The sequence below is a fragment of the Anarhichas minor genome, unplaced genomic scaffold (assembly GCF_050575085.1).
Source record: "Anarhichas minor isolate MPS153535 unplaced genomic scaffold, ASM5057508v1 ptg000023l, whole genome shotgun sequence".
In the NCBI taxonomy this organism is placed as follows: Eukaryota; Metazoa; Chordata; class Actinopteri; order Perciformes; family Anarhichadidae; genus Anarhichas; species Anarhichas minor.
The window spans coordinates 2928655-2954327 of record NW_027466469.1 but is presented as its reverse complement, the minus strand read 5'-3'; the positions used below and the strand labels follow the sequence as shown (position 1 = coordinate 2954327).

The 25673-nt window shown below is 40.6% G+C and overlaps 1 protein-coding gene across 2 annotated transcripts in view; it reads left to right on the top strand.

Annotated features, from left to right (window-relative positions):
- igsf21a (immunoglobin superfamily, member 21a) overlaps positions 1–25673 on the top strand; it is a 169439-nt gene that overhangs the window by 64591 nt on the left and 79175 nt on the right. For both annotated transcript variants that reach the window (XM_076096994.1, XM_076096993.1), the window contains exon 3: positions 25497–25618. In XM_076096994.1, coding sequence (XP_075953109.1) covers positions 25497–25618 — 122 coding nt within the window. The remainder of the gene's footprint in view (positions 1–25496; positions 25619–25673) is intronic.

The window sequence follows — 25673 nt, the reverse complement described above, 5'->3', positions numbered from 1 at the left end:
TCAGCCTAATTGACAGTTTTATATATATATATTCCAGGTGCAGCAAGAAGACAATTTTATACATTTTTCAGTGTAACATCCGATGTGTTGGTGGAATATACAGAATTTGGTGAGCATTGTAGGCTAAGCATGACTGTAACTGATACTAATTTAACAAAACAAACGCAGGACTTTAACCCAGGAGACCGCTGTCCCTGCCCTGTGTGAAACTAAAAGTCAATGTTGACTTATTTTGCCACATAAGTGGTTTGTCAAGTGACTCCTTAGTCACAAGAATCGTCAAATTAACGTCAACCACAATCTCTTCACAACCAACTGTTTTTTTTCCATAAACAAAACTTCCTGTGAAGAAGGAAGTTTATATTGAAAAGACAATATGCATGTACAAAACATGTTCTGACACGCTGGCCCTCAGAGTGTAATAGTTTGAAGCCTAACGCCACTGACCAGGCTGTGGTATTTCAGGAGGTGGTAGTGAGAATGTGTTGGGTTAACGGTACCGTAATTATACTTCAGCTTTTCTTTGCGTACCACTGCAGTAGGTTCATATGGCTCCAGCGACACATCTTGTGCCTTTTGAAAATGACATAATGACATGTGACAACCGTTATACATTTTGCATGTGTTCAACAAGACAAATGTAATATGTGTTGGCCTGTTCCTTCAGCATGATTGCACTCAAATACAACATTAATAGTCCAAGATGCAACATCAGTGTGGGTGCAGAAAACGTTTTATAGAAATAGGTCATTACAGCAATATTTGTTAATGTGGTGTGTTTCTTATCAATGCAAGCTTCATAGTAAGTGGACATGAAATTGAAAAAAAAAAATTGAATAAATAAAGGGAGACCAAAATGGAACCAAATTATCCTCTGATTGACGCTATCTAAATTAGTCCAGGCTTTGCCGAGAACGGGAAGTTGTTAGATAATATTGATTGCTATCTACAAGTTTAGACATCCACACTTAGCACAGCAGTTATCATCCCTTCATCCATCTTTTCATGCCTGTCTGTATCGTCTTTTCTTTCCATTTAGGGTCATTAGGTGGCCATCCCAACACTCCAGCAGGCATTAAGTGAACGGCATTGAAACACTGTGGGTATGTCACCACTGTATCACAGGGCTAATTGGGGCACCACTTATCAGCACTTAATAAAGACGAGGAGTTAATAAGTACTCATTAGGGTCAATACTTTAGGGGCACATATTCTACATATTCAACCCCAAATGGAATGAAAACAGAGATCTTCTCGGGAGCTCAAATTTAAATGACATCTTTAAAGTGAAACATTCAACAAAGACAAATTAAAGGAAATATTAATAATCATAAAGGAGTCTTTTTCTCTGAACATCCCAACTATGAACTGCAGAGACTTATTTTCTTTATTGTGGTCCCACAAAATAATCACGTAAATTTCGTTGTTGTTGTTGACTCCTTTGAACAAGGCTTTGGCTCCATTGAAACATACATAGAGCCTGGGGCCAAACTGCCCTGCTCTGAAATCACCCCGTCTGAAAACTTGATTTTCTTTGGCAATCCATAATAAATTGTTTACAGAGTGAACCATCACTACTCTGCAACCTTGCAGCAATAAAAGTAATGTGATAACAATAATACTGCAATTCAGGTATTGTTTCTTTCCTTGGGAACCAAACCCAATTGCAGTGTTCCTACTTTTATTAATAATTGTGTGCAAATAGACCACTTAATACAGCTGTTTTATCAAGATACAACAGCTTGTTTTTGGCATATCACAGAGACGTTTCTAGTTCTCGCAAGTCTGGAAACAGAGGAGGTCAGGGTGAATGGTTGGGTCAAACAAATACAGGACTTTCACCATAGACTGTGTATAAGAAGTGGACGTAGTTACCGGGAGGTCAGCCATTGGATTGTGGACTGCCGTTCTGAAGCCTCGAGTTCAGCATTTTCGTCGTCGCCATCTTGGGGTTTTTTTTCAACCAGAAGTAACACGAGAGGTTACAATTAACATGAACTGAAAACACACTGTTAAAGGGTTAAAGTTGGAAGATGAAAACACAGAACTCCCAGACTGGGCAACGCCGTGGTAGCGACCTGTCAATCACAAGGTAGCCACGCCCTAAAGTATACCCTGCTTTATGGTCTATTTTACTCTAAATGAACATCATGCTAAATTTGAAACTAGTTATCGAGACCATAAACTCATGTTTACAGTGTTTACAGAGGTAATCAAGTGAGAATTAGAGTCATTTTCTCATAGACTTCTATACAATCTGACTTTGTTTTGCAAGTCGCCCCCTGAAGGGCATAAGAAAGAATGCAAGCTTAAGGCACTTTCATATTGGCTTCACTTTTCATACCCGGAGGTTGTCATCATTGTAAGACAAACCATGATGTTTTTTTGTTTTTTTTTAATTGAAGAAATGAGTCCCATATGTGGTAATTGAGTTAAGGTAAATGAAAGATTGTGGTTTTAGTAAAATGTTGAGTAAACACGTTATATCTCATACTTCAAGTCAAGTTAAATCAAAACCATGATCTTTTCCTAACCTCAAGTCCTGCAAATGCCGAGACATAACCAAAAAAAAACATTGAATCATGCTGTTGTTGCTACAACCCAATATTGAACAGCAAGATTCATTATTTTGACAGTAAACATGTGAAATAAGCTCTTTTAAATTTGTTATTCTAACATTTTGCAACCTGCCAAATTACGCTAATCACCAACATTTCCTGAATAAAAGTTGTAACCCAGCCAACATTAGATTTTTTACAAAACATATTTACTTTCTAAAATGAACAGTGCTGATCAGGGATTTCTGTGGAGTATAAAGGAGGAGAAAAATCACAATCATCTTCCAAATGGTAATTAAAATGATCTCGTCATAATTGTTTGTACTGTGTGGTCCCAGATGTCCCACTTGATCACAAATTGAAGAGGTATGTGAACACAGGTGGGAAACTGAGTTCACCACTTACCCCAGAAGAAGATAGTAAAAATGTTTATCAGTTGGATTCATATTAACACAGTAAACAGCTTACAAAAAGCAACATGCAATATCTTATTGCGTTTCCTTATTGTAGAGTTTAAGGTGATTTGTATAAGAGGCCTTGATTTTCATCTTAATCGTGGGCATGCTGAGTTGAACACTATGAATTTGCACAGCAACGAGCTTCTTCCATGTCTCCCTTTGAGACGTGACCTTTGCTTGAAGGCTGTAGTCAGGGCTTCCATTCCATCATTTTTGTCCAGCTTCTTATTCAGGTTCATGAGGCAGCTTGAGACGACCCCGAGAGCAAACTGCAGAGAACATCACTGTATCAAAAGGTTAATCAGTACTACAGCTAAGAGCACCCATTTTAGATCAGCACTTGTTTTGTATAAACTTAAGTACATTTATCCTTGAATATGTGCACGTCATTCCTTTGAGATGCTAACTTGCTTTTGACAAGTCATATGTGAGCACCGGTTTGTTTCATCTCGGGGTCATCATCGTGGGGACCAAGGTGGGAACTAAGGGAGAAGCCCTTTGCACCTAGAATTACTTTGGTTTGAAAATACTTTAAAGCCGCCATTCACTGTGTGACAGATAATGTAGCATGGAATTAAGTTGTTCATCTCCCCTGCAATTTTCAATGCAGATTCTGTATCACTGGATATTATACATGATAGGAGGAGACATGGTAGAGAATTCGGAGACGTATGATGACAAAAGGTGCAGTGATTAGCATTCAGGGTTTAATCCCTGGTCTGTATGGAGTTTGCGTGGGCTACCTCTGGGTGCTCTGGTTTCCTCCCACACCCAAAACATGTATCATGTAACCCGCCCCATCCTGTATCTTGATAAGATCCAATATGTGGGTCATAAAATGTAATGTCCATAGCGGTATGCTCGAGGTTTGTTCGCTGTGGTGACCCCTAAAGCGAATGGCTGAAAGAGGAAGACAAAAAAAACCTCAATGCATTAAGCTCAGTGCATTAAATAGTGGCTACAACAACTTTCTTCTTTTTTTGCATCTACAGTATTCTTTGGTGCAAATGATAGCCGAAATGCAAGAATCACAAAATATTATTCAGAAGGAACATAGTGTACTGAAGAATATGGTCAGACTTTATTATGTCTTTTTATATCTTCTACAGGAAAACAAAACAGAATACACCTCAGCTCTATACTTACAAATATGTGCCATATATGCTGCCATGCCATCCCTGCCACAGACGTCACTCAACACTGTTCCTGTTTTCTTGTTCTGAGGACTTCTGCAGGTGCAGAGATGCTATAAAAGGATTCCGCTGCTTCAGTGTAACAATTTGCGAGAAAAAGCTTTTCAGTGTGACAAGGTAAAAGCCAAGAAAGTTACTTGAGCCTTCGTCGATTTTAAAGAAACTTCAACATGGCCTTGACCATGCTTCTTTGTTCTGTTAAGTAAAAGAGATAAAGAGAGTTAAAAAAAACACTGTTGCTGAGTAACCATCGCCGTGATGTCGTTACAGTACCTCTTTCTGAAAATGACGTCGTCCTTTTTGGGTCACACCGTTCAAGTTTCTGTAGGTGGTGCGCACAAATACCGTAAAATTACGGTTAATTACTGGCAGCAATTTCACCAGTAAGCTATTGTACAATTTACGGTATCTCTACTGTATTGGTGAAATACGGTATGTTTTTGTAATCCCAGTAATATGTCAGCGCTGAGAAGTAAATTACGGTTGAAAGGAAACACTGGACCGTTGGGATCATGGAAGTAAATGTTATAACTTCCAGGATGCATTGCCTTCACAGCAATATGCAGTATGGGCATTACACAGCAGGTCACCATTAGACATTCACTGTAAATTCACATCGAAGTGCTACAGTCTGCAAAGTGCCGTAGGCAGTTGATGGGCGTGAGTATTAACTCTAATGTGTTCGTAACATTGGAATGGTTTCTTTAATATACAGTTCATTTTCAGTCCAATGCAGATGAAAAGGCACACACACTCCCCCCATAATGAAAAAACAGGCACTTTGAATAATGCCGCACACTACATAGCAATGTGTAAATGATGGGTCTGAACGACCCGCTCACCAATCAGAGACATAATATGGACTGGGTTCACTCATAACCAGGCCAGCTTTGCAGCCAAGGAAAAACAATTAGAGGAAAGCCTCTCTTCCCCAGCGGGTTTAATGCGAGTGGAGAGAGAGATAGGTTTTGTAATAGATTTTTGTCCGTGTAAAATGAGACGCTGACCTCTAGGTCCAAGACACTCAAAGACATCAGAAGAGCAGGACAGCACACTCCCAGTGGGGCTAAAGGATATTCATCCAGGACATCATTCTCACGCCTGGTGTGAGTCATACTACCAGCCATGACAGCTACTCCTCATGGTAGTAATCGCCAGAGAGCCTCGGAGGGTGTTCAAAGTCGAGATTGCATCTATGCAATCAAGCTCTTTTTTAAATGCCATGAGACCCAGGCAATTGACACTGCTTTTTCATCTCTTGTGCCGCTGTTGAATTGGTGTTGGTAATCATGTCATCCTGACAGATTAATGAGGTGGTCATTTTTTAATGAAAGCTAAAATATTTGTTTTTATTTTTGTGGTTTTGTTAATTGAATAAACTTGTCAGTATGTCTGTTTTCTTCACAGACTAGTGAGTCATTTTCTTGAATAAATTGAAAAGCATAAAAAAAAGCAGTTTTTGTAATACTGCTGTGGAGTCATACTTCTTTCTCAAAATAACACAACTTGCATTACTATTTCTTCTTTCAATGTTTGAATGTTGGTTATTTATGCTTTTAACTTCTATTTCTTCCTCCATTCAATGCGATCACAAATATGTTGTATTTAATAGTCTAAACTGAATTGCTGTCAACTTCTTAGAGAAAACTGACACATTTTGAAAATATATGAAAGACTTTTCTTTCATAGCAGTGAGCCTGCATTTGATATTGGGTAATTTTGATTTTCTGTCCTCGCTGTGATCTCTTTTTTTTCCCTGTATGCAGTCTTCAACATTGTGTATCTCAATAGGGCCATTATAATGTTCCCAACCGTGTCCAAATTCCATCATTTTTATAACTCTAAAGTTTGGTTTTCCGAATGACAAATTGAGATAAGTCAAATAGTTTGCTTCATGTGTGAAACAGGCCATGACAAAATTACACGTAGGTTGTGTATTTTGCAGATAATTATGCCTAGTTGTATTTCCTTGCTTGACAGTGATGACGAGAATGTAGATCTGTAAAATGTGTACATTCAATACTGTTTTTTATGATTAATTAAACTAAATGACAAGAGACGCTAGTCTTATACCATTTCAATTCCAATTGATTTGTGTGGTGATATCTTTATATTTATAAAAATGCAGAAACACACTTATTTAGTATTGTAACAGATAGTACAAATTAAACATCATGAATAACCTGATCTAAATATCCAATAGATGTACGTTACAGAAATCCCTTCAATTCATAATCTATATTCAACCCATGAGGTGACAAGGTTCTCAGATGATGGATCCAACAATGTCACCTTTTGGAAAGGAAAGCTAACATTACCGTCACTTGGAACAGAAAAGATGCTCACCGAGTTTGCTGTGCAGTGTGTCTTACAGATCATAATAACGTTTAGTAGAAAGTTGTCACAAACTCGGTGGTGGTCCTGGCAATAATTGTGCCCCCCTCCCTCCCACAAAGCCACAGCAGAAAGCCTCTCTAACTGCAGAAAATACAGACTATTCACATTATACTACATGCCTATCACACTTAACTTACCTGCCACCTAATTTATCTTGATCAAAGCTTGTAGGCAGATACGACATTAGCATAAAATCCACAAACCTTTCCAGTGTAACAGAGAAGAGACAAGGAGAGCGCTAATGTTATATCTGTGAATGCTTTGTTTACACTCAATCTTAATGGAAATGTAGAAACACAGGTTTTGATCTATGAGAACATTACATTCATCAGTAAATGATGTAAATCTTTGCCACAGATTCCTGGGAGAGCACAGCCATTATGTCAGCTCAAAGTTACGTGACCTTTGTGGATTTAATAGATGTGTTTATAAGAACAATGGACCTCATGCAATAACCACTCACACAAACAGATCTGATCTTAAATGGCTCGTACAAGTGAAGTTGCCGCATTCAACAATTCTGTGTTGTATTTAGAATTTTCTCCGCGCAAACACAATTTATCAGCGGGCAAGACTGACAAGGATACATTTTTCTGATACTTTTATAAAAGTGAAATTCTGAATGCAAGACCTTTACTTGGAACTCTACTCTGTGGTATTGGAACTTTGACTTGATCAAATATAAGAATACTTCTATCACTGTTTCTACAGTGGATTAAGCATGTGCTTTTAAGTACTAATGTGTACTTGACATGTGGAGTCTTTACACTGTAGAATACATCGTGGTAATACAGCATGTTATTGCTATATCAGCTGAGGCACACTCCACTAAGCCTCCCTGGATCATCTCCCCATTTTACACACACGTTGTGCTCCAATACCCCCTGATTTGCAAATTGAACACTTTGTTTAATCCCCCTTTATCCTGATGTGATCCAACCATTTAGAATCAAACACCAACAGAGATATCTGTGTAATTTAAGTTTGCATGGTGTCCGTCTCCCTTGCTGATGCAGCGCGTGTGTGGCGGACCCTGATCGATCAGCCACAGAGGCAAAGTGTTATGTCAGTGGCCCCATTGGATAAATAGAAGTATTGACAAATCCGCTCACATAGTCTCCAACTAAAGGCTTATGTTGTGGATTTGGAACATTCTTGGTCAAGCCATAGTTGTGTTCTGTAAATGTAAATTTGTAAACTGTAGATGAATGGATAGATAAATAGAAAGAGAGGTTTTTAAGCCATTTTATACCTCCCAGCAAGGTTTACGGTGGGGTCAAGCCGGCCTGACTAGACAGTCTAGTGTTATAACAAAATAGAAAAATTGTTCCTGAATAAAGCTGCAACCTGCACCAAAACCATCCTCAAGCAGCCCAGTTTAAAGGGAATTTCATTGTCCTTCTGTGTTGTATATGTTCCATCATATGAATGTCACAGAACACTCCTGAGTAACTCCTGCATATTTCACAGCAATGTAAATGTATAGATGTGTTTGTTCTGCTCGTGCTCATGCCTGAACAGATCGGCTCTGTTGGTATGAAAAAGTGTGCAATGAATAAGAATGACAATTCCTGCTGTTAGTGATAAGTAAGGTTCATACCCCATGGAGCGAAAATACTTTGAGGTGTCCTAGTTAAGATAAAAGCTTGTTTCAAGGCCTAGATTCTGGATTCACAAAACTGTGGGAAGTTTTTTTTTTTTCTTTTGTTTTTATTTATGCAGCACCAGTGTAGTTGCAAACCCCCCCCCCCCCCCCCCCCCAAAAAAACAGCCTTTTTGGATTATAGCTGCTTTAGATGCAAGTGGCACAGCTGTATTTCCCACACTTTTAGAATTCCATTTTAATTTTAGTGACATTTTACAGGTTATTTACCGCTGTCAAAAATCTGCTATGCCCAGAACGCAAACAATGGGGCATTGAAACCAGCTTTCAGAGCAGAGATGCTTTTGCATTTCAAGCAGCGCCACACAGTGAAACATACCTCCTGAGTCTCCTTGGCATTCAACAATGGTAGACATTTATTTTTTTGGAGTATGATAAAGCACAATGCCAATCAGCTGTAAAATACAGTTATCTTAAATGTCACTATATCCTCTGAGCTTTTCTTTCTTTAAAGGGAGTGTGCGACAGAACATTGCCAACTGATGCATTTTATAATGTTAATGAACTTGTCAGTCTAGATGATGCACATAGCATACAACACAACATCCTGTCCTTCCCTCAACACGATGTTCTTTGCAAAGCCCTTAAATATTAAGCATGTGTGTGTGACAACAGCCAGTGTACGTAAAGTGCTTTCATTAATTGGAACTGAGATAATGAGCTCACCACGTAACCACAACCTCTCCTGCTTTCTTTTCTACGTTCTTTATTCTGGGGCATTGTGCCATTGTCACAGTATATCCTTAGTAGCAACAGCCCAAAGGCTCTCGTATCTTATTTTGGTTGAGAATTTCATTGGTGTCACTTTTGAAATATGCTAAAAGTCTTAGAGCTCCCTTTCATCTAGGGTCTTCTTCATAATTATTGAGAAAGCTGTGATACTGGGCTGCATCTGGAGGCCTGCATCTCAGCTGGGATTTTATATGGTCTGGATAAACCCTTTTTCTAACCGAGCAAATAACTGAGGCATTCTGCGCAGTTATTTGAGACCACGCAGCATCCTGCAAAATGAAATCCTTCATTTCCTTTTTTTTTTTTTTTTTTTTTCAAAAAAAAAAAAAAAAACCTTCACTGTGAAACTTGTTTAGATTATTTGCATTTGTTTTAGCATAGCCCTAATTTGTTAACGGAAAAGCTTACTGAAGCTCGCCCCTGTTGACCAAGTCACAGCAGAGTGAGCACCGAGAGCACAGAGATCATTGCCAAAACAAACCTGGCAGTGATACAGTTTTTATGATCACAGTCTCCATGTGAGCAGTGAAACATTAATGCAAGTTTATGTCTGTTTCCTGTCATGTTTTCTAGCTTGTGAGAGCCCAACCTTTAAGCATTTTGATGGAAAACAAGATCCCCTGATAAATCTGGCATGTCTGCCTGTTTTGCTTAAGATCATCTTTATTTTATTTTTTTTTACCTACTGTATGATATAATCACTGGTGACACCGTGAAGCATACGTTGGGTTCATGAAAGAAGCTTGCCACGCATCTGCAACGACGCCATCGCAGGAGTATTCTCAATTAAAAGCTACATGTTCTAATCTTGTTTGACGCAACCCTGACGTAGCTGTCCTGACATGTACACTCGAGCGGTAAATCACTCTCTGATAGACTCCCATACACGGTCCACTGCGGACCTGGCTCCAGATTACTTTCAGCGCTACAAGGCAACATGCACAGCAAAATATCAAGGCAGTAAAATAGCTTTAATGTCGCTACGACAAAGTAAATGAACTGCGGTGTCAGTAAGTGGCCAAAGTGTGCAATTTCAAATGATTTCTTAGGTTCTTCTATTTTTTTATACATTAACATAGCCAGAGTTAATTGGCAATCTCTCATAAGTTCAATATGTACATGAACCTTATCTAAAGTGTATATCATGCCTTCACTCAGTTCAACCAAATAAATGCATCAACTTTATTTATAATTACCTGGCGGCAACTTGATTCACATGCAGCAGAGTGTCTTGCCGCTGCAGATCAGGTATTTAAAATGTCTTGTTGTTTACTGGTTCAATTACACCGTTCAAATGGCCACATAAAAGGCAGGGATACATAAAAAACTGTTTGAATTTATGGCATTAGATAAATCTGCCACAGGGTTGCTTTATGCATCTTTTGGAAGCTGTTAAGATATCTCTGAGACAAGCCATTTTCTCCCCAGTATCAGACGCACTGCACTGAATGTACGGCTCAAACGAACCCCCTGATAAATTGAGTTGAGACCAGTGACAGAGAGATAAACTGAATTGTAAAGCAGCTGTGCTGCATTGATAGAGTGCTCTGACACCAGCTGTCCTTTGCAAACATCTCCACCGGGACACTTTTTAAAAGATAAAAACATCTGATTGGATCCATCAATGTGGCTTAAACGCAGATTCAATCCCCCTCTCCCCCTCTCCCCGGCAGCCTCACATTTGATTGGAACATTTGTGTACCTTGATAATGTGTTGAAATGTCAATTTCATCCCTGCAGTCCATAATATGCATAATGTAGAATACTTGGCTAAGTGAAATGAGCCACCCTGCTCAGTGAATCGAGGGGACTGCGTGGGCACGCTGGTTCCCCCGCAGCTCTTTCTTTGTTTCAGATTTGCTCATCAAATCGAAATACTTGGGGGGGTTGGCAAAAAAATACAGGGCCTTGATTACAGAAACCCGCAGTTTATGGGGAGATTTGTTTCCCTCTGCTGACAAAGGTCCGCAAAAAAAAAGTCTTCCCTTCCTTTTCTGCCTTCCTTTAACCGATTGTATGCAGCTCTATGAGCTGTCAACAAAATTACTTAGTTTGTCACCAACCTGACCATAAAAGAATGTTATACGGTAAAAGAGCAATTTCACTTCAAGGTGCTCTCTGTGCCATACTTTAGCAAATTCACAAGTCAAAGTAATTTTCTTCCAATCATCTGAACAAGCAGCCATTAACTGCACAACAAGGTTATGAGATGACCAAAGACCTTTGGTTGCTTGTCATGATTTTTTCTTCCTGCACGACTCAACCATCACAATGAACTAATAATGCTCTTAGACGCACACATTTCCTGTGGCCTGCATTATTATTAGTAACAAATTGCTGAAATGTTCCAGGCGAACTCTGTAAACCATTTCATAATGCAAATTCCCTTTTCCTGCATGAAGAACTCTCAGTACCTGCACCCCACAATTAACAATGACCTCGACAAAAGTAGCATACATCAGTAGGACCACAGCTCCGAACCCCAGAGTGATAACAGAAAAACACTCCTTTGTCTCGTTCCCCCCCCCCCTGGCGTATTGTACTCTATAGGTTTTTTTTGCAGCAGCGGTCTGTGATTTCACAGTACACTAAAATATTTTCCCAAGGCCTCTCTCAGTGAGGAAGCTATCTCTTGTTTCCACACATGCATTTGACAGCTTTTGCTTGCAGCAGACTTAAAGTGATGTGCACATCACAAGGAAACAAACTAATGAGAGGAGATTTGTGGATGGGGGAGAGGGAGAGAAAGAAGAGACCGATTCTTTTCTGCTTCACAAAACTCCCTCTTTGTCGTGTTATTATTGTCTGCTGCTTTATTAGCCAATGTTGCTTCAGCACACAGAGCCTTCAAAATCCCTCAGGTCTCACCAGATGACCAAAACGTCCCTTAAACATGTGTTGTATTGCTTTCGTCCCCAGATTATAACACGGTCTCATTGGTACTAGAGCTCTTTTTCCTGTGGTTTCCTGTTTCAATGCTACATGTAAATAAACATTGTATGCCTTGACATGCTCACATTGTTTTTCCCTGAGCTTCTTTTCTCTAATGGGAAACCATTGTCTTTGACTCTAAAGACCGGTTCCCTTTCAGATGAACTGCGCTAATGAATGCGCCTCCTTGGACTGCAGATTTCAGTAGACACAGGAGTGCACAGCGAGTACAAAAGCTTGAAGGGGCTTGAGCTTGCGAAGGATACTCTACCTTACAAAGTGCTTTGTGCAGCTGAGATGTATCTGCTGTTCATCATTAAGCCAGCTGATGGCTTGTTGTGAGGAGAATGTGCCCAGAAGGAAAAGGACAGAGATCAAATGGGCAGCTAGTCTCCCAAGTCTTGTCTGATTAGTCGTTCTGTCCAGACGCCTCACACTGAGATCACACTGGGTCTGGCTTCTGCGTCCATCTCAGCACCAAAGAATGATGCAAGGCAATGACATACACTTCTGGCTCCCGGGGGGCATCATTTCCCATGCTCTTATCATCCGCTTAGTACGCACCATCACAAGCCAGGTTATCTCAGTAGCTGATCGTGGCAAGAGGTGTCTTTGGCAACCTGGCCCTATAGAAAGCCAGCAATACGGTGGACCCTTTGTAGTTTTACAGTGTTTCACGGATCCTGGTGTGAAATGCAAAGTAGAGAAAAAACCTACTGGCTGCTGCTCCTGTTTAGAATCACGTTAAAAGTGTGAAATTGTAGAATTAATGTCTCAAAGGATCTCTAGGTGTTTTTGGAAGGAGGGACTAAATGTGAGAATACCTTGGCCTCTGCTGCACCCGTTTTAATTATACTTTATAAACATCAATTATTATTTTTGTATATTTTCATTGTTTGGGGTGTCACAGCCTCCACTGCTATATGTGTAAAAAATAATAATAATCATTGCCAAATTAAATATGATAATACTTTTCAGAAGTATTGAATTGGTGATTCTTTCCTTTGCCACAAACTGGAACAAAAAATGACCAAAAAGCATGATTTTTAAACAACACAAGGATGTTTTTAATGTTTAATATTACAGTTTATGTCATACTATTGCTAGTTCACCAACTAGCATATTTAGCATTAGCTACCAGGTGAAATAAATACTCCACCTGAATGCTTCAAGCAGCAACCTCTGATGCTAAGAAATGAAGCCAACATTTCAACAATGCCAAAAACTGCAAACACTGTGACATTTTTTACAATTAACTTTCATCAAATGAAAACACACTGCCAACGGTTTCAAATTCTAAGATGAAAACACAGACAACTCCCACACTGGACAAGTCCATGGTAGCGACCTGTCAATCACATAGAAGACACACCCTACAGCATACCCTGCTTCATCGTCTTGTTTACTGTAATTGGGACCGTAGTTTACTAGATGAACATCATGTTGTATTAAAGGAGACTTGAAACTAGTGACTGAGACCATGAACATGTTTACTGAGGTAATAAATGAAGTGAGAAGTACGGCCATTTTATCATAGACTCTATAATCAGACTGTTCTTTGTAACCAGTGGAGTTGCCCCCTGATGGCCATTAGAGAGAATGCAATTAAAAGGCATTTCAGCATTTGCTTCGCTTTTCAGAGGTTGCTGCCTGCTGTAAAAACGAGACAATCTCCATAGAACTCTATGTTAAAATGCCCACCTTTACAGAAGAAATAAACATGTTTACAGCCTGGTACAAAAAATATCCTCATTTATGACTTTTTTTCTGTAACTCACTTGTATATTTAAGGCTTAAAGTGCGGCATAATTAAGGGCGTGGTCACTTTGAGAGACAGGTGGGGGCCTACTCAGGTCGCTCGACTCTAGCTGTGTCACCTATAGGCCCCCACCAGCTCAACCGACCATTCACCTCTTTGCCCATTGTTTTTATTAGCCGGGAGTTGCGGAGTCATCCCTGCCAAGACCTACTTTGAGCCTCACAACCTCCCTTCAGAAAGCTATGAGTGATGTCATGGAGACTACCTTATACTAAACTCTAACATGGAACATCTAACACTTTTGCTTTTGCTGTATGGTGATCAACTTCAACAAGCAAATTGAAAATATATTTTTAAGATAATAAAAAAAAAAACATCTTCATCAGGTGCAGACCACCATTGCTTTATAACAATATTGGGTTTGGCGTATTTATGCATCACTGTGATGCACCTTGAGTTGTTCAGTATTTAATTCATTGGATAAGCCAAAAGCTTGACAGGAATTTTAAAACACCGTGATATCTATCCACCTTAACCATCCCCCGTGGTAAAGAAACGAGGCGTGGGCCTTCTTCAATTAAGAGGAAGCTGCTGCAACATGCTTTATACTGGCCTTACTCATTGTGGGGGTCGGGACCCCACCAAGGAATCGCAAGACACATCTCAGCAGTTGTGAGACGGTTCAGAGAACAGCAATTAACTGAAGCAGCATAAAAGGTAGCGCTAGACATAATCACTTATTTTTCCACACTCTAAGCTTTTTTTACTTGTGAATTACTGGATATTTTAAACTCTTTGTGCCTCTAAAATGTATTCAAATAGAACAGGGGAAGAAATCCCTCTTCAGGTCACGCAGTAGAACCAAGAGGCATCATGCAACAGGGGATTATGGATCACAAGAAGGCATGTCTTGGTTTTAAGGCATCGCAAGCTTCCCACTTAACTTTCATTGAGCAAGACATTGTGTCCCTGACCAGCAGACTGTCCGTACTAGCAACAAACCAGACAAGACTTTTTTTATTTTATTTTAAGAGGGTCAGATATCTCAGCCTCGGGAAAGTCAGGCCTCCCTGTTTGATAACCAGGGAAATGCGGAACAAATGTGCTGCTTGGGAAAATGAACGGTTATCATTGGAGACCCTTTTATGTCAACGGAGCTGGTGTCAACATTCCCACAGGGGAATCATTTTATATTCTAATTATAACTGCTAATAATATTTTGATACAAGCAACAACTCTTAATTTAAATGTGTGTGTGTGTGTGTGTGTGTGTGTGTGTGTGTGTGTGTGTGTGTGTGTGTGTGTGTGTGTTGGGAGGTTGACGTTGCTCAGATTCACTTATAGCTCTTCAACAAATAATTAGCCTCCGCTGTGACTGCATGATATCCCCGCTAACAGATGCATGATGCATGATTTCCGGCACTACTCTTCCATTTGACCTCTTGTTTACTTCGGGGTAATGTTAAGATTGGATTCTCCTTCTAACTCCAATCAGCATGTTGTTGTTGTTGTGCATAAGAGGATATGTCTACCATTCCCCAATGACACCCTTGTACAAACTGAAATACAGCTGTTTCATACGAAACACACGGCAACATTCATGAAAGTGTGAGTTACCAACTTTACCCTTTTCACACATCATTTCGTTGTATTGATTTGACTCACTGTAAAATCAATAGCTCTGGGATTTTTTGTTTTCTGCACTAACTGCCAGTGTTGCTATGAGGCAGCTAATTTGCGAATCATTAGGGTAACATTTATGAAGTGGTCGGCTCCTATTTCCAAGAAAGGCACGTTGGAGGAAAAGGCCGCACTCTGCTCGAGTGGACATAAACTGTGTAAATGTATTACAGATTAACTAAAAAGATGTTGTCATGAACCACTGGCGGCAATGCAACAGATGTTATATGCACCAATATTTACACAGAGTTTTGGTGTTTAATTAATACTGTGTCATGAGTGTTATATTTAAGTTAGGATATGAATTTACAGAGAACAATAGAGGTGTCAGGGTACGGCCAAATCCTGTCTGTGCTGCAGACACATCAAGACAAAAAGATAAAGCGGTGGAACACAAGATTAGTCGTGTAGACTAAATGAGGAAAATAGAGGGATGTGATATTAAATTAGAATTTTTGTTCCTCATTATTAGCTCAGTTGAATGAGGAGACAAAGTCACCCTGGAAACGAGCATTAGGAGTAAATAATATGAGCCACTGTCTGCTCCCTCAATTTAACTCAAGCATGTCTTATTAAAAATGGGAAAAAAGGGCCCATGCCACATTAAGGATTAGAAATTTGTTTTTAAGCATGAAATGAGCCCCTGCGCCGTACGCTGTACAGACGGATGAATGTTTCGACCAACCCGAAGACTGTGGATTTGCATGACACGCAAAAAAATGTAGTTCAAATATGAACATTAATCCCCCAATAAACTGTCTCAACGCTTCATCGCCCTGATGAATAAATGAGAACGCTTATGAAAAAAACATTCAACTGAATTTCCAAAATACTTCGCCTCACCAAAAAAAAAAGCAGCGCTGACATTAACTGTGTGGAACCCGGTGTTTTTTGTAGATGAAATCAATCATTCGGTTGGCTTTAACCTTTTAAATTTGTCCCGTGATTTTCTGCTTTCAACCAATGTCTGTCAGAGGACCGCTCCGGTGATACATTTTCTCACAGAATGAAGACAAAAAAAATGCTTTATCATAATATAATGTATGAAGAAAACAAAAACCTTTTGTCTATTTTTAGCATTCTGCCAAATTCAGCATTTTGTTCTTTGCTCACGACCTGCTTTATGATTTATGCGTTGAATAACGCCTCCTATATATCCATCAACCAGCAGATGCAGATGGTGGCTACAGTAATCTGGAGGATAAGGAATAAAAAAAAGGGGGGGGGGGTGGAAAGAAGTGTGAAGCTGACAAACATATGCAGACTCGTTATGTCCACAGTGGCCACGATGTCTTTTAACACCATCTGTTTTCCTACTTGTGCCCTTGTGAGCTAAAACCCATCTGTGATGTAAAGCAGACAATGGACCTCGGTTTGGTGAACAAAACTGCGGCATTAGTTAGATAATGAAACAAGTATTTGTCTTTATTCCTGTACTCGCTTTAACAAGCTGGTAAACCAGTCAGACTTTTTAAACAGATCTCTCACACCATAAGAAGACAGACACCGCGCTGATGCATAGAAACATCACCTCGGGTATTTGTGGCAAAGAAAGACTGCCTTGTATTAGCTGCTGCTAGAGTTACTGATGCCCACTGACAAGTTCCACTCGGCAATTATGTGCCGCACAGCTTCATTTCAATGTAATTTGTTAAGACAGACGACAGCGTTACTCATTCCACTTTTCTTAACTTCAAACTGCCATCATTTTACGTCCATATCTCGTATGCAGCCACTTAATTGCACGCTGCCACGCAGTGTGGGAAGGGTTGGAGATGTAATGAATGAAACAGAACACATGTAAACTAGAATAAAATCATTACAGTCATACAACCAGAGAGGCACATGCATTACATTAGATAACAAAAACTCTGACTAAAATGTATTCAGGGGTCTTTTTGACGGTCGTCACGTCTGTTTATTACAAGGTGATGGTACTGATGTTTAGAAATCCTTACACCACCAGCCACATGTTGGCAATACAAAGCAATCCTTGCAAAAACCCGGCAAAACTCATGATTATGACTAGACCATGCAGTATGTTTGAACAGCTGAAGAATGTGGGAGTTATAATGCCTTTATTATTATTATTATTATTATTACAATTCACAATTTGACATCTGAGTGTTTGTGTCCATTAGGGTTCAGTGTCAAAACCGAATCAATGAAGTTTAGGTTTTATTCATCAAGAAATTGCCAGTGGCTTATACAAAGACTTAATGGAAAGAAAATGATTTTTATATATCTATTGAACATTTTGCTCATCAATGCAACTTCAAGTTTCTCTTCACTTCTCCTTCTGTGTCCGAAACTTCTTGTTTGGGGTGGGAATCCCCAGAGGCCCCACAATACAATATGATCACAATACTTATGTCACAAATCTATCTTATTGCAAAGTTTTATATTTCACACGGTTTCACTTCAATCATTTTTGTTGTAATTTTTAGCGTCTGTGTATCGATGAAATATTGCCACGCAAAATATTGCAATGCTATGCTGTATCGAACATGGAGTCACTTAAAGCACATTGATCAAACAGATTAAGGACGAGTGCCCACAATGATGTTCTCCCCTTAGTGCTGCATCTCATTACATGCCCGTCCTTGATGGAACTATGTGATATGTAGTTGAAGTCACCAATATACCACTAATTGCTAGTTATGCAACCCTTGCACTTCTGCCTTTAAAGTTTGCAATAATTGGATGCTTTACTCAGTTTTAATGCCTGCTATTGTGTTTGTGCGTGAGTGGGTATTATATGTCTCTTTTGTTCTCTTTCGTTTGTGTCATCTTTGGGAATATCCTGTACTCTATGATAAAAAAAAAATGCCCTTCTTCCTCACATACCCGTGGTTGTTATCATCAAGGCGTGGCAATAAAAAAACCTTCCTCTTAATTCATCAGCAGGGGGCTTCTCCTGTGTATGCATAGTTTTTTCTCTGCTGTGCCATCATTAGCATTCTGAAACGGTTAGCATTTACAGAGAGATGCCCAGAACAGCTTTCTATTGTTAGCTAATCAGCTTCATTGAGCAATTTGGTTATAAGAGCTTTGCTTAAGGGCATCTCAATGCTAATTGTTGAGGTAGATGAGTGATTCCTTGCCCTGATTTTCTAAACCACTCTTTGAATATGAGCTGGAGCTACGCCATCCACAGATGCACCGTTTTAAACTCTAGCACCACTAAAATCCATTCAGAAAGAATCAGCCTTTTTTCCATCTATTTCTTAAACATTTGTGTGCATAACACTAGCCCAGGCAATGCTGCCCTGCTATATATAGTAACTACACAGTATGATAACCAGTATACTGTAGATCAACAGTCTCTAACAAGACTGACCTGCTTTTGATCTCATCACGTCCTCACTGCCAGCCCACAGACAGGCTGTCTTCATCAGAATGACAGCAATAATAACCATCTCTGGATGGCCTTCTCTCAGATGGCTTTAGATAACACACTTGCATAATGCTTAACTGCTGGAATTTATACCCCGGCTGTGCCTGACCCTCACCCGGCTACCTCCAGGGTGCAGCTGGTCTGTTCCTGTTGGTGGCACAGTTTTCATGAAGCCCAGCTCTAATCCCTGTATGTAATCCGGCAGGACCAGCAGCAGCCAATCACAACCCGTTTGTGTTCTGTAATATTGGAATGAAAATGCCTGACAGCAGTAACGGGCCAGAGAAAACGTCTCCTGTTATGATGCTGTCCCTTCATGTGTATATAGATGGTATACTGAAGACCACCACATAGACACATTGAAACTAAAATACAGATTTCCACAAGAAGTGATCCTGAGCGACGGTTATTGCACAACAAACAAACACAGGACTATCAGCCAGAGGACCACTGTTCATGTCCCATGTGAAACTAAAAGTAAATGTTGACTTTTCTCTTGTTACATAACGCTGTTACGCATGTTATTTAGCGTTACAAAAGGGCGGTTGTTACGTTGTACCGCCACGTCGTACCATACACGTAGTACTGTAACGTAGTACCGTAACGGTGTACCTTCACGCTGTACCTTCACACGCTGTTACATTATCATTCTAACATAAACAAATGATCTGCTTCTTCCCTTAATAAAGCAGTGGTGTTGCCATACCTACTCACTAGTTTCTCACAAAGACGTGGCATTGCGTGTTTGTCCAAGGCTGATATGAAACGCAATTATGAAACATATTTTTGGTTCAACGTATCCCGTGGTTTGCAGAAACAGACACAATGACAACAGCTCTTTCTGGCGACTGGCTTGGCCAAAGCCTGTTCAATTCCTGTCAAACTCTGAAACCAACTACCCTGTAAAGGTATGGCTAAACTCACTTTTCCTGTAAATGTAGCATCCCTTTAAATTAGCCCGGGCATTGTACGATGAGTGAATCTGAGCATCAAAAGGTACTGTACATGTTTGCTACCAGCCTGTATTAGCTGTGGTTCCCCACTGAGAGTAGTGGCACGCAGCAGGACGAGAGGAGCCTGTCATTTGAAGCATGAAATCCCTTTAACCAAATCCTCTGTCACTCAGCAGCCAGTAGGGGAGCACAGCATGCAGAGCTGTAAGCGCACAGGTTAAGAGGCAGGGCCACCATTTCTGCTGGATCTGATTGCTGAATGAAGATCAACATTACGCAGCACATCCACAGACACAGCCATCACTTACGGAGCTCCTCAGTCAGCAGGCATGCCAGATCAACACCTCAGCGTTCCCCCCCTAGTTACACTTGGCAGCTCTAAGTGCTGCAGACTAATAAAGTTAATACACAATGCACTTTTATCCTGCTGCATCGTATTTTGTGTGGTTTATTACACTTTTTTTTTTTAGGTACAGCACTTTGCAACACTTTCTTCTGTATTGTCCCCAATATATAATGCTTTGTGCTCCATAAAAGCAATGACAGCGAATTTCATCTCTTACTTCACTGGGGCATGGTGCGTTATTGTTGTATAGTAGCACTCCCTCACCTCACATACTGCGTATCTCCCAGTGTGCAGTGCTGCTGTCTGCCCGTTTGTTACAGTAGCTCACAGCCTCAGAGACAGCTTGTTGTTCCTCTGAATGTAAGGGAGTGGTCCTCTGCTTCACCACCTAATGTCAATCATCGTATTCTATATTCTAAAATATCTTGTGTTTTCTTAGATTTTTTTTTATTACACTTTGCACATTTATCAAGACATTAAACATATTTTATTGTTTACAGTATAAGCACGAGAGGAAGTATTTTGGTTTTCACCAAGGTCCATACAAGACCTTACAATTCACAGAAGAAAAAAAAAATTACTAAAATAAATTAAAAGTCACTTGATTTCAAGTGTGAACAAAAGGTCTTGCACGCTCCATCCTGCTCCGAGAAGTGACGTCTTGGATTTTGTATTCATTTTGCTCTTGCACACAGCAATCGTACCAATTTTACAAGTAAGACAATGCCTCTCAATGCTTCTGCCCCGTTTCAAAAGGACACTTTGTGAGATAATGATATTAGGCAAATTAGCACGGATATGAAGGGAGGTGCCAAGCCGGTTCATGACAATGCTCTGATCATCTCTTTTGTTGCTGCTTGTCTAAGTCTTTAAATGAGGGACTGAATGGGAATAAATCTCATTAGGATATTATTTGAGAGCCGTGCATGCTGTTCATTTTATAGAAGCGTTAGACTTTTAGATTCAGATCACAAAGAAATGCTAGTAAAATATGAATGAGCGTTTATTTTAAACCACCATTATCATACTTATAAGACACCACGTGGAGAACATATTGTTATTCTAAGATAGGGTTGAGTAATAACAATAACTCCATGAGGTCCTCCATATACATGGAGATTAGATGTCTTTAAAATGCCATGCATTTCATATTCCATCTTTCATCTCTTCCTAACCAGCTTGGAAAAAGACTATAAAAAGACTTGCTGTAGTGATTCTCTGACTGCTGCTTGAATTTATGAAGCAGGATTCAGGTTGAATCTCTCACAGTTGCAGCCTGCAGTGTGTTAGCTGAATTTCCTCCAGTGGCTGCCGATGCAGCTGCAGCCTATAAATAGGTCCACCCCAGACAGGCGGAGGGAGGAGTGCATTGGTTAACCCCTGAGACCCAGTCCTAATCTCACCCCAATAACAGGCAGCATCATTAGAGAGTCAGCTCAGCTGGCTGGACAATAAGGATACAGGGGCCCCCTCCGTCTGGAGAGATCTTGGAATTATCACATCTCAAGAGAGCGCCTTCAAACTCCCTCCATTGTCAGCTACCTGACATGGACACTGCCACCATGCCAAGGAGGGGTAGCTCACTCTCTGCCACCCTTTCCCGTCTTTTCACATCTCCAGATTGCCGTGTGTTGGTTGCCTCCGTGTGCCTCGTATGCATTGCCTGGCCTGCATTCAACAAAGCAGTTGCAGCAAAGCTTTGCTTCCCCAACGGTGCTTTTCTGCAATCAAAGAGTATTCATCTCCCTCTAGTCTTGCCCTCCCTCTTGTACAGCCGTTTTGGCACAGTTTGGCTCTCTTTTTCCCCTCCCACTCTCTCCCATTTCTATTCCTTCCATAGTCAGTCATTTTATATCACAAACAGGTCCCCTTGTGGGGATAGGGAGACACCCACTGATGTGCAGATTCTTTCAGATTTATTACACAGAGGTGTACGGGTCAGTCTTAATTAAGAAGGAGGGATAGATAAAGAGAGGTTGCCACAGAGATGACCTGTGTGTAGCAGAAATCCACTGTGGTCCTTGTGGCTTCCAGACAACCAGAAATCTAACACCTGCCTCATCCACCAGGTTTTTCAGCGAGAGGATTGAAGTGACTAATGCTTGTTGGATGCGATGGACTGTGAAACAGGAGACAGCTAGATAATGTCTCCAACTCACCTCAGTACTTCTGGGCCAGCGGAGCGCTTTTGCATCTGTTTATGGAGCTGTGTACCTCTTAAGTCAACTGCAAAGTGTTTGGATGGATGGGGGGGGGGGGGGGGGGTTTGTAAACTTGCTGATCTGTGAAAAAAAGCACATCGTCATGTTTTTTTTCCCGCCTATTAGTAATGTGATTTCTCTTTCACTGTCAATTGATGAGATGGGAAATACATTACTTTGAAAAACTGATGTGAATGCCACATGTAGTCTTCATTTGCTCTGAACCAATGATTAAACTAACGCAATCCCAAAAACGCTACAAATATCCAATCCCTTTTGAAGAGATGAGCCTATAGCTCTCGTATCTTCTTCAGGTCTTCATTGTTTTTTCGTTGTTGTTTTTTTCACTACACTTCCGGGAGATCACTTGGCAATTAGACACGGATGTCTTTTTCTCCTGTGTTTGAGTTCCCGGCTGTGGAATGCCTAGTCTTTTTCAGCTCTGCTAGCTAAGATTATTCCTGCCATTGGAAAATGTTTCACTTAGTGTAAATAAAAGGATCTATTCTGAAAACGACCTTACGGCGGACGCTGGGTACTGCATCTAAGATGTCTGCTACAATGGATACAATGGTATATTATTGGATGTAATCAAGCTTAGCTCACAAATTAATACAGCAGGTCAGTCTTACGAAAGGTTGGTGTCATCTTAGACCTGACCAGCACCCACATGAGGACTTTGAACTTCTACAATGTGACCAGCACAGAGATGTAACTCCAAAGAAGTGATGCGGTTCTCGTTCAAATGTCAGAGGAGCTTTTATAAAGGTCCATTGGATAATTGCACATGGACTTTACTACTGACTGCCTTGCTTTTTCTTTCTTCCCATTGTTTGGGTCCAGAAGGCTTGCTTAACAAAGCAGCCGGATGTCGTTGTTGCATGCTGCTAAAGTTAACAACATCTATTTGTATTATTTCATGTATTAGCGAGCATGAGATGCGTTGACAAGGTGAGCAGACTAAATATTTCTGTTACCTGCTAACGAGCTGAAATGTCGTGAACTCAGAATCGATGAAACGTGTCGGTGCTGTAAAGTCACACAGTCAGTTGTTCACAGCCACTGTTGCCTGAGGGCTGAACACTTCAATGGCTGTTTGAGGTCAGCTGGAAGGCTACCGTTGATTTGCAGAACGCGTGTGTGTCAACAACACGTGTGTGTCAACAACGCATGTACACACACACACACACACACACACGTACGTGACATGCAATGTTGGCTGTCCAGTTGCAAAAAATAAATAAAAAATGCAGCTTTTGCAAAGCTTTTTGTGCAGGGTTTCCTGAGTATCCTAGTTTGATGTGGTTCTGTTTTGCATTTGAAAACTCTGGTATACAGATGCCAAATGTGGACGTAAACAGCTGCTCACATCTTCATGATGCATAAACCTGAAACTTAATTTGACTTTAAGTGGCTGTTCTGCTGAAAGACTCAGGGCAGCTCAAAAAAACGGAAAAAAAACACAAGCAAGGAAATAATGAGCATCCATAAAAATGATTTGACTTAGTGTCTGACTTTAGTTGTGTATACTTAGTGGTAGCAAATTACTTTGTGAGTGACACGGACATAAGCAGATGTGTTTTGAAGATTGCAAATAGAAATGAATAAAATCCTTTTGAATTATATTTGACTTAGCGTTAGTGTGAAATTGAGAAAGATAACTAGTAACTGTAAATGAACCATTCCAATTCCATTGACCGTTTTGCCACAGACTTTATAGATATCTTTATAAATGCTTGCCCCATACTGTACTAATCTATAATGTGTATCACTTTATGTCTCTGCGACATCTCATTATTAATCCAGTGAAAACCGTGCTGCCTCTCAGCTTTCCATATAGGTGTCATACATCAAGGAAGTTAAGGGGTGGTATTGCTTTTAAGCTCTGCCAAGTCGTTGTCACACAAGGTGTTGTAAAGCCATGTCAGACAGAAATGCGGCTCGACTCCCTGGTGATGTTTCTAAAAGGTCCATTACTGTAACTAGCCCAACTTTCAAACATGGCTTTGCTTTTAGAGGCTGACCCTTTGCTGTGGCCGCCCCGTGTTCTGCAGCTCTAAAAGAAACGAAGCTACATCTTTTCCCGGGTGTCTTCATCCAGCAGTGATGTGAACTGATATTAAAAAATGAACAGGAGGCCACAATACTCTCTCAGGTCCACGACAGGGGTGTCAAATGTTTCTTCACAAAACTCTAAATGTGCTCTACTGTTGGAATGCTATAGACAAAAACGCAGGCATGCTGACCTTTTGATATTCTAAATCTGTAAAAAAAAAAATGCTCAAAAGCCTCCTTCTTATTAGTTACAGGTGATTTATTTCCACGCTCCTGCTCTTGGTTGTCTCAGCATTGTCAACTCCCTGTGCGGCACCTCTTAGCAAACTAAGCCAGAGGCAGTGTGCTTTCTCCAGAGGCGAAGAGGTTATACGAGTCACCTCACATTCACGGGGAACAATTGTTTGCTTCTGTAAATACCATTTGGCTTTGTCTCTTCATGGGGCGATGTGTACATTATACATTATACAGGCTAATCATGGAACGCTTGGGCGCGCTGTTTACCTCACTGAAGGGATTGGATTGGATCAGAAGGATAGCATCTTCACCGGCAAACAGAAGAAGGATCCCTGGCCCACCAACAATTTCCTTCTTCAAAGCAGCATTAGTGGCTCCATTAAAATCCTGTCACCCTTCTTTTCTTTATGACTGTCTGTGGCTTCTGAGGAGAGGAGAAATCACAATCATTGAAATGCTAAGTGACTGCAACGCTCCTGCGGATATTATAAAGGAAAGAGCTACTCCGTCATCTGCCATGCACACACAAAAATAAGGATGAGACCCCCCCCCTACGTCTGCAGTATCTCGACACAAGCCATTACCTCTGCAGAAAGCTTGACACATACAGTACATAACACCCTGCTGTGTCAGTCTTCATTAAGAGTTAACCATGTGCACGAACACACACCGGCAGCTCCCTCAGAGACGGGCTCGCTGATGTTATCATGTCAGCAGGTTTTCAATCCCTTTCTTTTCGACAGTCTAAGGGATGAGCTTATCGTGGCTGCAAATGAATCAATGAGGGTAATTGCAAGCAGGAGTGCTATCTACACTCCAGGCCCTGGGACAACAGTTTATACATAGGAGGAGCTCTGGGGGGCAGAAAGGGTAGACCCTGTCCCATCCATCATTAGAGAAATCAACTCATTAATGCTCTCTCTTTTTGCTTCACAGGTCACAGATGGAGGGACCATCAAGCAGAAAATCTTCACCTACGACGCTATGTTTAATACCAATTACTCTCACATGGAGGACTACCGCAGGCGCGAAGACCTCGTGTACCAATCAACCGTCCGGTGAGCCTCGAAATCAATACTGCATACTTGCTTAACTCTGCTCGTACCGTGTTAC